This window comes from Lissotriton vulgaris, unplaced genomic scaffold, assembly GCF_964263255.1.
Source record: "Lissotriton vulgaris unplaced genomic scaffold, aLisVul1.2 SCAFFOLD_437, whole genome shotgun sequence".
Lineage (NCBI taxonomy): Eukaryota > Metazoa > Chordata > Amphibia > Caudata > Salamandridae > Lissotriton > Lissotriton vulgaris.
The window spans coordinates 988,417-1,004,096 of record NW_028242853.1 but is presented as its reverse complement, the minus strand read 5'-3'; the positions used below and the strand labels follow the sequence as shown (position 1 = coordinate 1,004,096).

The following is a 15,680-nucleotide window of genomic DNA, read 5'->3' as shown; positions in this document are numbered from 1 at the left end:
CTGTTGGCACATACTAAGGTTGGGGTCGATCATAACTCCCAGGTTTTTTTGCTGATGAGGTGGGCTCGGGACATACGCCCAGCGAGTTCGGCCACCACTCCGCCGACCAGATCGTTTCCTTTCCTCCAAAGACCATCACCTCCGTCTTCTCCCCATTCAGTTTTAGTGAATTGTGGATCATCCACTGGCCAACTGCCTCCATGCAAGATCTAAAATTGGCGGCAGTTGACGTAGCTGGCTGGGAGGGAGAGACTAGGATCTGAGTGTCGTCCGCGTAGGAAACTACCTCCATCCCAAAAGATCTAATGAGTCTGGCAAGGGGGGTCACATAGATATTAAAAAGGGTAGGACTGAGCGCTGACCCTTGAGGGACCCCACATTGCACAGACAGGGATGGAGATAGAAACGATCCCAGCATTATCCTTTGTTCTCTATGGTCGAGAAAAGAGGAAAGGAGTCCCAGAGCAGGCCCGCGGACCCCAATCTCCCTCAGGCGAGATGTTAACACCACAGGAGACAGGGTATCGAAGGCCGCTGTGAGATCTAGAAGGATCAGGAGGGAGGTCTGACCCTCATCAACTCTAGTGCGGATGGTATCCAGCACTATGGTGAGGGCAGACTCGGTGCTATGCTCCCTCCTGAAACCATGCTGGGAGAGATCCAAACAGCCCGAGCTCTCCACAAATGCAGCCAGATGTTTATTCAGATGGGCTTCGAGCATCTTTGCGGGAGCCGGGAGCAGTGAGATGGGGCGAAAGTTCTTTAACACCCCGGGGTCCAGAGAAGGCTTTTTAAGCAAAGGTTTTACTACAGCATTCTTCCACTGCTGGGGAAAAATGCCTTCCTTCATCGCTCTGTTCATGATGTCAACCAGAGGAGGAAGGAGAGATTCTCTGCACTGCTTGAGGATCTTTAGCGGGCAGACATCCAACGGAGAGCCAGATTTGGTTTTGTCAAGCAGGATTTCAAGATCCTGACGGGAAAGGGGAGGAAAGGAAATCAAATCCTGATGTTGAGAGGATTCAACAACACCGGGCTCAGGAAGAGCAGGCAGCAAAGGAACGGCGGTCAAGGATTTTTGGACCTCCAGAGCAGCATAGATGTCGGCGATCTTTGACTGAAAGAAGGCAGCTATCTTGTTACACAGGTCCTGAGAGGCAACCACAGGATCCGGTGTCTGAAGGGCCGTAAGGGAATCAACAATCCTGAAGAGTTCTCTAGGAGATGACAATGAGGAAGTGAGTGCCGTGAAATATTCCTGCTTGGTCTTAATAACTTCCAGTTTGTAATTTTTTAGCAGGACCCTATGGGCTTCTCTATCCTTAGGGGCCCAGCTAGAGTGCCATAAGCGTTCCTGCCTTCTTACTTCCTGTCTCCGAAGCCGGAGCTGTTCGGAGAACCAGGGAGCAGGTACAGAGTAACGCTACGAGGGTTACGAATGTGGGCTCACTTACTGATCAATTTTTGTCAATTAAGTGTGTGAGAAAATTGGAACCCTTTCTCGACTTGATAACTAAACCGTTGGATCGAGCGCTGTACCTAAAATTGCGATATGGGACGCTCCCGGTGCATGACTTTACGGTGAGATGGTCGAATTCAGATGCCCTCTTGCGTGCATGCCCTGGCTGTGCGGCTCCAAAGGAATCGGTGGCTCACTTGTTTTTCGCCTGCCCAGCCTACAAAGGGGCGCGGAAATTCTGGTTGAAACCCGTCTGTAGGGAATTAGGGTTGAGGTGCCATAGCCAGGCACTACGCGTCCTCTCTACAGATTCTTCATCTGCCATTATGATTTGTGGGGTGGCTAAATTTTTGGGAAGTGCGTGGTTGACACGCTCCCGCTTACTGAAACTGCACCCGGGGGGTCCTACAGGCTGATGATGAATTTACTGTTAGTAAACTAATGAATGAGGTGCCCATGCTTTTTATTGTATTTTTAATAATCTTTTTACTGGTAATTTGGAAATGTATATGTATATGTATTCTTTTATGGTGATCAATTTGCCGAATAAAGATATTCAAACCATTTAAGGAATCGCAATTTTGCGATTCCTTAAATGCAATGCATCATTTATTGAAAAAATTGCGATCTTGAAGATTGCAAGTGCAAATTACCACGAGGGGGAACCTCGTGGTAATTTGCGAAAAATGTTTAAAATGCTCAAATTTGCATTTTAAACACTTTCATGTTACAGACACACATGTCCTTAGGACATGTGTGTGTGAAACATCCATTTGAAAAAACATTTCAGGGGTGCAAAGGGGGGTCCTTTGGAGCCCCCCCTGCACCCATGAAATGCATCAACATTTTGCGAATTCCAATTTGCGAATTCGCAATTCCCATTGATTCCTATGGGCCTTTTGGCCCATAGGAATCAATGGGAAATGCGAAATCGCACATTTGAATTCGCATAATATTTGCGATTCGGTAAAAATTGCGATTTTTACCGAATCGCAAATATTATCCTCTTTCAATGATGCATCCCGTTTTGCGATTCCATATTTGCGATTCAGTAAAAATCGCAAATTTGGCATCGCAAAACGGGAGTTTGATGCATGTGGGGGCTTGAGTGCATTTACTGAGTCAAAAGCAGGAATACCTTTGCACAATGCGGAAGTTCTCAAAGTATGAAAATCTACAAGTTTACCAAGTACAATCCTCAAGTGATTAAGGCAATGAGCGTACATAAAAATGTACAACTTTGCAAAAATGATCCTGAATCTTGGCGTGGTCTAACCAAAGCCAGAAGGCAATTCACAAAAATGTGCAGGTGTTTTTGAATAGTTCTGCAAGTGTTTGGGCGGGTGAACAATGTGCCCCAGAGCCAACCATAATAGCACAGGGATATGACGTCGCAGGAGCTATTAACTAGTCAAGAGAAAGAACCGCCTTAAGTAACCAGCTTTTCACCCGCAATGGAATGTTCTTTTTTTTTACTCCAAATACTTTCCATGCTCATGAAAAACAAGCATTGCATGCATGAGTTAAGCTCTGAGTTAGTTTTGTGACTTGTGTGATTCCCGCACTACACAGCTGTAGGCGCTAGGGAGGTAATGGACCTCATAGATTCCTAGAAGCACAGCAACTCACACATTCATTCGGGAAAGGCACACCACTATCATAAGCTATTCCCCACACCTAAGATGCCTTTAGTATTTCTGGCCACATCAAGGTGTCTTGAGCATTTCAAGGGTTTCCTCTGGACTCATACCCATGTAGATAAAGTGCTGCCCTCTTGCACTTTCTTCTGTCAGTAAGAAGTCTGGTCTCTCAGACATTGTGCTGTTGTCTTTCAGGCTCTTTGCCAAGACTTCGTAAACTTTCTCTTGAGAAATCTTACGTACTCTGTCCTAGTATTTCAGACACCCATCTACAATTTCTTAAGACTTGATGCCGATAAGTCTCCTTTTCAGAGATTTTACTACAACATATTTACTTTTCTACTGCAACTGATACAAGTTTCTGCTACAACCCCTTAGTGTTTATGCTACTGCACTCGGTTAGTTACAGTATTCTGCAACAAATGCTCAGAGATTTGGCTATAACCTCGCAGACTCTGCTGCAAAGCGACAGGTATCCTGATACAACCGCTCAGAGATTCTACAGTAGCCCATACATATCCCTGATACACCCTTTAGAGACTCTACTACGCATTCTCAGAGATTCATTTAAAACCACTTAAGAGATGTTGCTACGATCTAACATCTTCTGCTACAACTTTTACCAGGCTGGTGTGGCCATACTACAAACTCTTATATTTCCAGGACCTCTCAGAGTTTCTACTACAACCCCATGGAGCTTTTGCTACAAACATTCTAGCAATCAGCGATCATAGAGGAGTTCCATAATAAATATGCAACATTCAGTCTAACCTAGTCCGATGTGCTGCAATGGCCCAGGCAGACCTTCTACAATCTCTTAAAGAGTTACTACAGCGTGGCAGATTCTGACAGGATGTCACCGAGATTTTGGCACAACTCACTGTATATTAATGCTACGTTGATGTGCAACAAGAATGCATGACCTTTCTTAGTTTCTGCAACAGCTTCCCAGAGATTCTTCCATGACATCTCGCATTCTGCTGTTGTCTCTAGGAGATTATTCCCTGACATCTCTGCTTCTGTCATGGTCTCTATGACATGACATCTGATTCTGCCATGGACTCTCAGAGATTCGTCCATGATATATTTGATTCTGACATGGTCGCTCAGAGAATCTACCATGACTTCTCAGTTTCTGCTGTGGTCTCTCAGAGATTCTTCCAGGGCATCTCTGTTTCTGCCATGGTCTTTTAGAGCTTGTTCCATAACATCCCAGATACCGCTGCGGTCTTTTAGAGATTCTTCCCTGACATCTCTGATTCTGCCTTGGTCTCTAAAGATTCTGTGACGGTCTCCCAGACATTCCTGTTTTTGCCATTATCTCACGGAGTTTCTTCCCTGACATCTCTGATTCTGCTACTGTCTATCAGAGATACTTTCATGACATCTCACATTCTACCAAGGTATTCCATGGAAGAATCTCTGAGAGGCCACAGTAGAATTTGAGAAGTCATGGTACAATCCTGAGTGAACATGGCAGAATCAGAGATGTCAGGGAAGTCTCTCCAAGAGACCATGGCAGATTCTGAGATTCGTCCACGGCATCTCTGTTTCTGCCATGGTCTTTTACATACAGCTCCATGTCATCTCAGATTCCGCCGTGGTCTCTTGGAAATTCTTCCCGGACATCTCTGATTCCGCCACTGTCTATCAGAGATCCTTCCATGATATCTACATTCTACCATGATCTTCCATGGAAGAACCTCAGAGAGACAAAAGCAGAATCTGAGAAGTCATGGCACCATCTTTGAAAGGACATGGCAGAATCAGAGATGTCATGAAAGAATTTCTGAGAGTCCATTGCAGAGTCTCAGAGAGACCATGGCAGTATCAGGTGCCACGTCTTAGAGACCATGGCAGAATCAGAGACGTCAGGGAAGAATCTCCAAGAGACCACGGCAGAATCAGAGAATCTTCTGCAGCATCATAGATTCTGCCAGGGTCTCTTGGAGATTCATCAGCAGCATCTTAGATTCTGCCAGGGTCTCTTGGAGATTCATCAGCAGCATCTTAGATTCTGCCAGGGTCTCTTAGAGATTTGTCCGCAGCATCTTAGATTCTGCCAGGGTCTCTTAGAGATTTGTCCGCAGCATCTCAGATTCTACCAGGGTCTCTTAGAGATACGTCCGCAGCATCTTAGATTCTGCCAGGGTCTCTTAGAGATACGTCCGCAGCATCTTAGATTCTGCCAGGGTCTCTTAGAGATTCGTCCCCAGCATCTTAGATTCTGCCAGGGTCTCTTAGAGATACGTCCGCAGCATCTTAGATTCTGCCAGGGTCTCTTGGAGATACGTCCGCAGCATCTCAGATTCTACCAGGGTCTCTTAGAGATACGTCCGCAGCATCTTAGATTCTGCCAGGGTCTCTTGGAGATACGTCCGCAGCATCTCAGATTCTACCAGGGTCTCTTAGAGATTCGTCCGCAGCATCTTAGATTCTGCCAGGGTCTCTTAGAGATTCGTCCGCAGCATCTCAGATTCTACCAGGGTCTCTTAGAGATACGTCCGCAGCATCTTAGATTCTGCCAGGGTCTCTTAGAGATACGTCCGCAGCATCTCAGATTCTGCCATGGTCTCTTAGAGATTCGTCGGCAGCATCTCAGATTCTGCCAGGGTCTCTTAGAGATTCGTCAGCAGCATCTTAGATTCTGCCATGGTCTCTTAGAGATTCGTCCGCAGCATCTTAGATTCTGCCAGGGTCTCTTGGAGATTCATCAGCAGCATCTTAGATTCTGCCAGGGTCTCTTAGAGATTCGTCCGCAGCATCTTAGATTCTGCCAGGGTCTCTTAGAGATTTGTCCGCAGCATCTCAGATTCTACCAGGGTCTCTTAGAGATACGTCCGCAGCATCTTAGATTCTGCCAGGGTCTCTTAGAGATACGTCCGCAGCATCTTAGATTCTGCCAGGGTCTCTTAGAGATTCGTCCCCAGCATCTTAGATTCTGCCAGGGTCTCTTAGAGATACGTCCGCAGCATCTTAGATTCTGCCAGGGTCTCTTGGAGATACGTCCGCAGCATCTCAGATTCTACCAGGGTCTCTTAGAGATACGTCCGCAGCATCTTAGATTCTGCCAGGGTCTCTTGGAGATACGTCCGCAGCATCTCAGATTCTACCAGGGTCTCTTAGAGATTCGTCCGCAGCATCTTAGATTCTGCCAGGGTCTCTTAGAGATTCGTCCGCAGCATCTCAGATTCTACCAGGGTCTCTTAGAGATACGTCCGCAGCATCTTAGATTCTGCCAGGGTCTCTTAGAGATACGTCCGCAGCATCTTAGATTCTGCCAGGGTCTCTTAGAGATTCGTCCGCAGCATCTTAGATTCTGCCAGGGTCTCTTAGAGATTCGTCTGCAGCATCTCAGATTCCACCAGGGTCTCTTAGAGATTCATCCGCAGCATCTCAGATTCTGCCATGGTCTCTTAGAGATTCGTCGGCAGCATCTCAGATTCTGCCAGGGTCTCTTAGAGATTCGTCCGCAGCATCTTAGATTCTGCCAGGGTCTCTTAGAGATTCATCCGCAGCATCTCAGATTCTGCCATGGTCTCTTAGAGATTTGTCCGCAGCATCTCAGATTCTGCCAGGGTCTCTTAGAGATTCGTCCGCAGCATCTCAGATTCTGCCATGGTCTCTTAGAGATTCGTCGGCAGCATCTCAGATTCTGCCAGGGTCTCTTAGAGATTCGTCAGCAGCATCTTAGATTCTGCCATGGTCTCTTAGAGATTCGTCCGCAGCATCTCAGATTCTGCCAGGGTCTCTTAGAGATTCGTCCTCAGCATCTCAGATTCTGCCAGGGTCTCTTAGAGATTCGTCCTCAGCATCTCAGATTCTGCAAGGGTCTCTTAGATATTCGTCCTCAGTATCTCAGATTCTGCCAGGGTCTCTTGGACATGACAGATTCTGCCAGTCTTTCAGAGATTTTTCCATGGCATCTCTGATTCTGCCATGGCCTCTCAGAGATTTTTCCATGGCATCTCTGATTCTGCCATGGCCTCACAGAGATTCTTCCAGGGCATCTCTGATTCTGCCATGGCCTCACAGAGATTCTTCCAGGGCATCTCTGATTCTGCCATGGCCTCACAGAGATTCTTCCAGGGCATCTCTGATTCTGCCATGGCCTCACAGAGATTCTTCCAGGGCATCTCTGATTCCGCCATGGCCTCACAGAGATTCTTCCATGGCATCTCTGATTCCGCCATGGCCTCACAGAGATTCTTCCATGGCATCTCTGATCCTGCCATGGCCTCACAGAGATTCTTCCAGGGCATCTCTGATTCTGCCATGGCCTCACAGAGATTCTTCCAGGGCATCTCTGATTCTGCCATGGCCTCACAGAGATTCTTCCATGGCATCTCTGATTCCGCCATGGCCTCACAGAGATTCTTCCATGGCATCTCTGATTCCGCCATGGCCTCACAGAGATTCTTCCATGGCATCTCTGATTCCGCCATGGCCTCACAGAGATTCTTCCATGGCATCTCTGATTCTGCCATGGCCTCTCAGAGATTCTTCCATGGCATCTCTGATTCCGCCATGGCCTCACAGAGATTCTTCCATGGCATCTCTGATTCTGCCATGGCCTCTCAGAGATTCTTCCATGGCATCTCTGATTCTGCCACAGTTTCTCAGAGAGTTTTCCACATCATCCTGCTTCTCCCATGGGCTCTCACAGATCCGGCCATGACCTCTCTGATTATGCCACGACCTCTCAGAGATGAAGGTGTGGCCAGAAAAGGCCACAGGGCCCCGCCCAGCTACCTTGGCCTGGAAGATGCCCTTGCATTCGCCCCGGGGAAGTAATATTAATGGAAATACTTGCGGGAGTTGCCAGAGAATGAAAACTCATCCGTTATCACAGGCTTTGCTCAGGTACAAAGCAGCCGACATTTCAATCACTCGCTCCGTGGCAACCAGACAGCCCCCCGGACACAGCTGACTGCGCAGAAATCGGGAGCTCACGCACATTGATGTCTTTCCCGGCCCAGTTGCATTCTTCTCTCCACTCCACCGGAGCTGGCCAATGAACCTGCAAGGAGACAGAGAGACAGAGAGAGCCCATGAGGGCAGATGACAAAGCAGCTGGGCTCAACTTTTCTTCGAAACTATTTGCGTCCATTGTTAGCGATGCTGAAGGCTCATAAAGCAAACACAGAGCACCACATGCCGCGCGCCCACTACACCTCTATGAGGGTCTCACCCAGCCCATGCTTTTCTAGCACTGGGGCCCGACATAGCTCTGTTAATGCAGTTTAATCCCGGTGAACAGCACATCACTGTCCAGTCACATAACACATGGACACAACCAATTGCAAGCAAGCACATGCACACGAGGCTCTGTAAATGCAATGTAATCTTGATCAACAGTCCGTCACTGTCCGGCCACATAACACACACACGCAGTTTAATGCAGACACACAGATGCACATGATGCTCTGTTAATGCGGTTTAATCCGGATTAACAGTATGTCATTGTCTGCTCACATAACGCACACATGCAGCCTAATGCATGCACACACATGCAAACAATGCTCTGTTAATGCAGTCCGTCACTGTCCGGCCACATAACACACACATGCAGTTTAATGCAGACACACAGATGCACATGATGCTCTGTTAATGCGGTTTAATCCTGATTAACAGTATGTCATTGTCTGCTCACATAACGCACACATGCAGCCTAATGCATGCACACACATGCAAACAATGCTCTGTTAATGCAGTCCGTCACTGTCCGGCCACATAACACACACATGCAGTTTAATGCAGGCACACAGTGCTCTGTTAATGCATTTTAATCCTGGTCAACAGTACATCACTGCCCAGCCACATAACGCACACATGCAGCCAAATACAGACACACACATGCAGTTTAATACAGGCACACACATGCACTTGATGGTGATGCTCTGTTAATGCAGTTTAATCCTGATCAAGAATCCATCACTGTCACCCCACATAACACACACATGCAGGTTAATGCAGGCACACACATGATTCTCTGTTAATGCAGTTTAATCCTGATTAACAGTCTTTCACTGTCCGCTCACATAACACACACATGCAGTTTAATGCAGGCACACACATGCACACGATGCTCTGTTAATGCAGTTTAATCCTGATCAACAGTCCGTCACTATCCGGCCACAAAACACACACATGCAGTTTAATGCAGGCACACACATGCACACAATTTTCTGTTAATGCAGTTTAATCCTGATCAACAGTCCGTCACTGTCCGCTCACATAACACACACATGCAGTTTAATGCAGGCACACACATGCACACGATGCTCTGTTAATGCAGTTTAATCCTGATCAACAGTCCGTCACTATCCGGCCACATAACACACACATGCAGTTTAATGCAGGCACACACATGCACACAATTTTCTGTTAATGCAGTTTAATCCTGATCAACAGTCCGTCACTGTCCGCTCACATAATACACACATGCAGTTTAATGCAGGCACACACATGCACACGATGCTCTGTTAATGCAGTTTAATCCTGATCAACAGTCCGTCACTGTCCGCTCACATAACACACACATGCAGTTTAATGCAGGCACACACATGCACACGATGCTCTGTTAATGCAGTTTAATCCTGATCAACAGTCCGTCACTATCCGGCCACATAACACACACATGCAGTTTAATGCAGGCACACATATGCACACAATTTTCTGTTAATGCAGTTTAATCCTGATCAACAGTCCGTCACTGTCCGCTCACATAACACACACATGCAGTTTAATGCAGGCACACACATGCACACGATGCTCTGTTAATGCAGTTTAATCCTGATCAACAGTCCGTCACTATCCGGCCACATAACACACACATGCAGTTTAATGCAGGCACACATATGCACACAATTTTCTGTTAATGCAGTTTAATCCTGATCAACAGTCCGTCACTGTCCGGCCACATAACGCACACATGCAGTTTAATGCAGGCACACACATGCACACGATTCTCTGTTAGTGTAGTTTAATCCTGATTAACAGTCCACCACTGTCAGGTCACATAAAACACACATGTAGCTAAATGCAAGCACACACATGCACACAATGCTCTGTTAATGCAATGTAATCCTGATCAACAGTCCGTCACGGTCCAGCCACATAACAAACACATGCAGTTTAATGCAGGCACACTCATGCACACGATGCTCTGTTAATGGAATTTAATCTTGATTAACAGCCTGTCACAGTCAGGTCGCATGACACACACATGCAGTTTAATGCAGGCACACACATGCGCACAATACTCTAACGCAGTTTAATCCTGATCAACAGTTCGTCACTGTCCGGCCAAATAACACACACATGTCGCCAAATGCTGGCACACACATGCACACAATGCTGTTCGTACAACTTAATCCTGATCAGCAGCTGCCTTGCAGATATGATTGCCCTCAGTTTTTCAGATACAGATACAGGCACGCCAGCACATGCACACCTCTGTAAATGCACCGTGACCCTCACCTGCAGCACTACTTGCCACAGACATGAATGTTCTTCTTTCAGTGTGCTCTCCATCACAGAGCACCACATGCTCTGCGCCCAAGGCATGTTTATGAGTATCAGACCCAAGCCATTCTCTAAAAGCACTGGGGTCAACGCTGCTCTGTTAACACATTTAAACCTGATATGTCATCCTCTGCTTGTCCATCACTGTCCAACCACATGACACACACAAGCAGTCAAATGAAAGCACACACACACACACCCCGGGATCAGATTCAACCAATGCTTTTCTAGCAGCGGAGTCCAACGCTGCTCTATTAAAGCAACTTAAATCTGATCATCAGGCCTCTCCTTCTCATCACTGACCGCAACAACTTTTTACAAGCACACAGCATACAAACACAGCGAGCACACACCTCTGTCAATATACTGCGATCCTCAACTGCAGCACCACATGTGATCCATTACATGCCCCGTCTACGCAGTTCCTTCTTTCAGTATACTCCCTATCACAGAGCACCACATGCCACACACACCTCTATAGGGCTCTGATTCAACCCATGCTGCTTTACCTCTGGGACCCAACACTGCTAAGTTAATGCAACTTAATACTAATCAGCAGTCCCCTCTACTTCACGACTGCCCTTATGTCCTCCATAAAAGCACATATGTGTGCATGCACACACACACGTATGCACACGCACACACACACACACACACACACACACACACTCTAACCACACTAACTCACACAAAAAACACGTCCTATGGAAACCATACCCATAGTCGCATGCTAGCCCATTAGCTATTCCCCACACAGCTCTTCAAATGGAACTCATTCCTCATGAGCACCACCAACTGTGTGCCATGACTAAGTCCATCCAAACCACCGCCTGTGTGCCATGACTAAGTTCCTCCCAAGCATTCAGCTCTGCCAATGCCACCATATCATGTCCAGCAACACCAGTGAGCCCGCTTGGGCTTAAAGATACCAACTCCCCCAAAGAAGTCCAAACTTGACCACCAACACTCACCCTTTTATTTCTATGAAGGTTCTCACCCATATAGCTCTGAAAATAGACTGCCCCAATTAATCTAAAGTCCAGTGCGCAAACATCTAACCAAGATACGCACAAACAGCTAATCAAGATAAGGGCAGAGCCACTTGAATTATGTGACAAAGGAGGAACAAATTATGCAGTAGGGTTGACTACATTGTGCATCAAGAAAAGGGCAATTATGCATCGTAATGTGGCACATTTTGTGTTGATATTAATTATTTTGGCTTTGTAATATGTTAACACTTTCCAGGCAAAGGTTTTGCATCATAGGTACTTCTTTGACACCGACATTTAGAAATAACCAACAGAAAGGTGACCAGTCTATCTTTGCGAAGGGGGTTTCACTGCGTGGCCACCTGAGGGGCTGCGCTTTTTGAAACTTTTGATCTGTTTGAGCTGGAAACAAAACTTATTTTTGTTGAAATCTGAGTTTGTGCAGCAGAAGATGGATTATGTGGCAAATGCAGCAAATCTATAATTATGTGGAGAATACTGCGGCCACAAGTTCATATAATTCCAGTGGCCCTGGTATGGGTAAGGTATACTGTGCTGATCTAAGTAGGCAATGCTTACTTAATCTTTCAGCATTTTTTGTCTGGGGAGACCAGAGTCAGATGGCATTGTGGGCCTTGTGCGCAACATCCAAAAGAAAGTCTGCACAGATAGGAGGTGGATATTTAATCACTAAGCAGAGGCCCACCTATATCGGCCCAGGTGGGCTACACAGGTGAAAAAAGGTAACACAGTTTGTAAAAAAAAACACTCCGTCCCCACTTACATGCACCGGTGTGTCTCTCAAACCATTAGAAACGCGTGCCCACATACAACCACAGGAGTATTTCCCCAGTAGTAAAATCCAACCTCTCTAACTACAAATAGATTCAAACCATTCTCTTATTAATGGTTCCCCAGGTGGGCGTATGTTTCATTAAATGTAATTTCATGGTAGGTCGCGGGTGTGGCGTGGGGGGTTAGGGATTGGAGAGGCTGATAGAAGGATCTGAGATGCTCAGAGGTCCATGCGGGGCAGAACAAAGCCTCCCGGCCGCCCCTCGACCCCATCCTGCTGTTTCCCATGGCGAGAGATGCCGGGGCTTTTCATACATGACAGGTGGAATGTGCGCATTGTGTGAAGCGTGGGGAGAGCTAGAGTCATCTAGGCTCCACACATCGCTCTCCAGACCACATCCCCTATGGCAGAATCCTGTACGTCCTGGTGCTAGCAGAACATGGTCAAGATTACCAGCAGTTCTTGTCCGGTTACGTCTCTAGTACAGGAAATCAAGGGACTAGAGGTCACATACTACAGCAAATGACTAGGCAAGGGCCAGGACCAGAGATTTGAGGGCTATAGATAAACTAATGAGACTAGGGGGCAGACCGCCAGTCTTCCACGGCCTTTAAATAGTACACCAAATCCAGAGACTTGAAGTAGAACCCTGAAATTTCCCAGCATGGAGACAGCATAGCAAATCCTGTGTGTAGGTGTTGAATCCTGAGTCACCTGGCTTGGAGATAGTACACATTATGATTAGGGCTCACGGTTTTATGGTATTTATTTTTTGACATTTCCGTCTGTATTTATCTATATTTATTTTTTTGGTAATTTTATTTGTGTTTAGCCACATATATTTTGGGGTTTTCTAAAAAATAAAGCTGAATCTGGTACATTTCCACTTTTACTGACCCAATAAATATACACTCTTACTTGAATGCCTAACAGGTTCCAGTGGTATGAACACCTACAGATGACAAGTCGAAGTATTTATATGAAAACATGCAGTTTAGTAACAACTTTGTGCATATCGACTGCTGTTTAAACCTCATTACTAAAATGTATTTCTTTTTACCTCCCTTACTTGACAATCCACACGTCTATTGACCCGGCAGTCGTGACATGAGAGCATTTAGAATCACTCAAAAACAACCTAATTTCAGTTTTTCTCAACATATACAAATAAATACAGACAGGAAAATAAAAGGCTTTCTGTCTGTATTTATTTGTAAAAAAACAGTAAAAACGGAAGCCAGGGAGCCTTAATTATGACGGCACCCAGGGACAGACCCTAAAAGATCCATTTGTGTGGTGCAGGGATCATTAAGGGGATGCAGGGGGCATCTCACCTTCTGGTCCTGCTTGCTAATGTTCTCCAGGCTCAGGGAGGCCAGGTAGTTTTTCGCACCCACAAAGAGCCGTCCACGCTCCTCATCCAGTAGCAGAGCATCGTAGCAGCAAGACCGCTCCAACTCATACGTCCTCAGCCCCGGGAAGGACTGCAAGTCTGCATAGTGATACAAGAGAGACATAAATGTAAGTCCCGATATGTATACATAAGACGATTGTCACTTTCAATCTACATAGCACAACAACAGTATAAGCTTGTGTAGAGTACTTGAGGAACATTATTTTAAATAAGGATGGGTACGTGAGCGACATCACTGCGAGTCTAGATGGAGCGTACAGGGGGCATTGTTGTAAATCAAGATGTGATACAAGAAAGACATATCTAGAGGTCTGCAGGAGACATGAGGGACATCACTGTATCTCTTCATGTTAGTGGAGAGACATCACAGGACATCTGTATGGGTACATGAGGAACATCACTGTAAATGGATGGGTACTTGAGGGACATCAATGTAGATGGATGGGTACTTGAGGGACATCAATGTAGATGGATGGGTACTTGAGGGACATCACTGTGTGTGGATGGGTTGTTGAGGGATATCAATGTAGATGGATGGGTACTTGAGGGACATCTCTGTAAATGGATGGGTACTTGAAGGACATCAATGTAAGTCTGCAAGTGTACACGAGGGACATTACTGGAAATATACATGGATGCATGGGGGACGTCACTGTGAGGATACAGGGAGCACACATGGGGCATCCTTGTAAATCTGGATAAGATGCAAGAAGGACATTTCTATGAGTCAGCAAGAGTACGTGAGTGATATTATTGGAAGTCTGCAGGATACATGAGGGACATCACTGTAGCTCTGTATGAGTAATGGAGGGAGTTCAATACAAGCCTGCTGGGTACATGAGGGACATCACTGTAAGTCGGCATGTGTACTTCAAGGACATGAATGTAAGTCTGCAAGGATACATGAGGGAAATTACTGGAAGTCTGCTACGGTACTTGAGAGACATCACTGGGGGTATGAAAGTGTGCAGGAGGGACATCACATATGTCTACGCATAATTATGAGCAGACATTTTGCATGGGGTACTTTAGAGACTATGAACTAAAAAATAAAATAAAGATTTGAGACCCTTCCCTCTTCTATCCCTCCTTCTCTCTTCTAATCCTCCACTATTCCTTTTCAATCCAAAAATAAAAAGAATAACATGTCCACCACTGAATTTAATTTGATATTTCTCTACACTAACTCCCCTCCACCTTCCTTTTACTCAGCCTAAACCCCTCCTACGGCTATAAACTTAAAAAAAAAACATTTCTAGACTCTTCCCGCTTCCTTCTCAATCCAAATAACTGACTAACATATCCACCACTCAAATTACTTTCATATTTCACTATACAAATTCACCACTAATCCTTTATGGGTTCCAGAGTAGCGTGCTACTCGCCGAAAAAGCGCATCACCATCCCATCAGGGGTAGCAAGTGCTATATAAATGCAAACCGTTTTCCTTCTTCAATCCCTCCACTATCCTTCTCAATCCAAATAACTGACTAGCATATCCACCACTCAAATGACTTTCATATTTCACTATTCTAATTCACCACTAATCCTTTATGGGTTCCGGAGTAGCATGCTACTCGCCGATAAAGCGCTGCTATGTCTCATCAGGGATAGAAAGCGCTATTTAAATGAAATTACAATACAATACAATTAGTCTGCATGCGGGACATGAGACATCACTGTAAATCTGTCTGGCATACACGAGGGACATCACTGTAAACCTGCGTAGGGTGCATAAGTACAGCAATATCATCTGCATAAAGATACGAGAGGGTGAGGACTGATAGCCAGCATTAGACCATGGGGGGGGGATCCCAATAAATTTGCATGGGATCTCGAGAGATATCACTGT

General features: G+C 45.9%; 1 protein-coding gene across 1 annotated transcript in view; it reads right to left on the bottom strand.

Annotated features, from left to right (window-relative positions):
* LOC147668822 (semaphorin-3B-like) overlaps window positions 1-15,680 on the bottom strand; it is a 233,109-nt gene that overhangs the window by 110,725 nt on the left and 106,704 nt on the right. The window contains exons 3-4 of the mRNA XM_086948429.1: window positions 13,749-13,906; window positions 8,057-8,119 (exon numbers count right to left, since the gene is read on the bottom strand). Coding sequence (XP_086804555.1) covers window positions 8,057-8,119; window positions 13,749-13,906 — 221 coding nt within the window. The remainder of the gene's footprint in view (window positions 1-8,056; window positions 8,120-13,748; window positions 13,907-15,680) is intronic.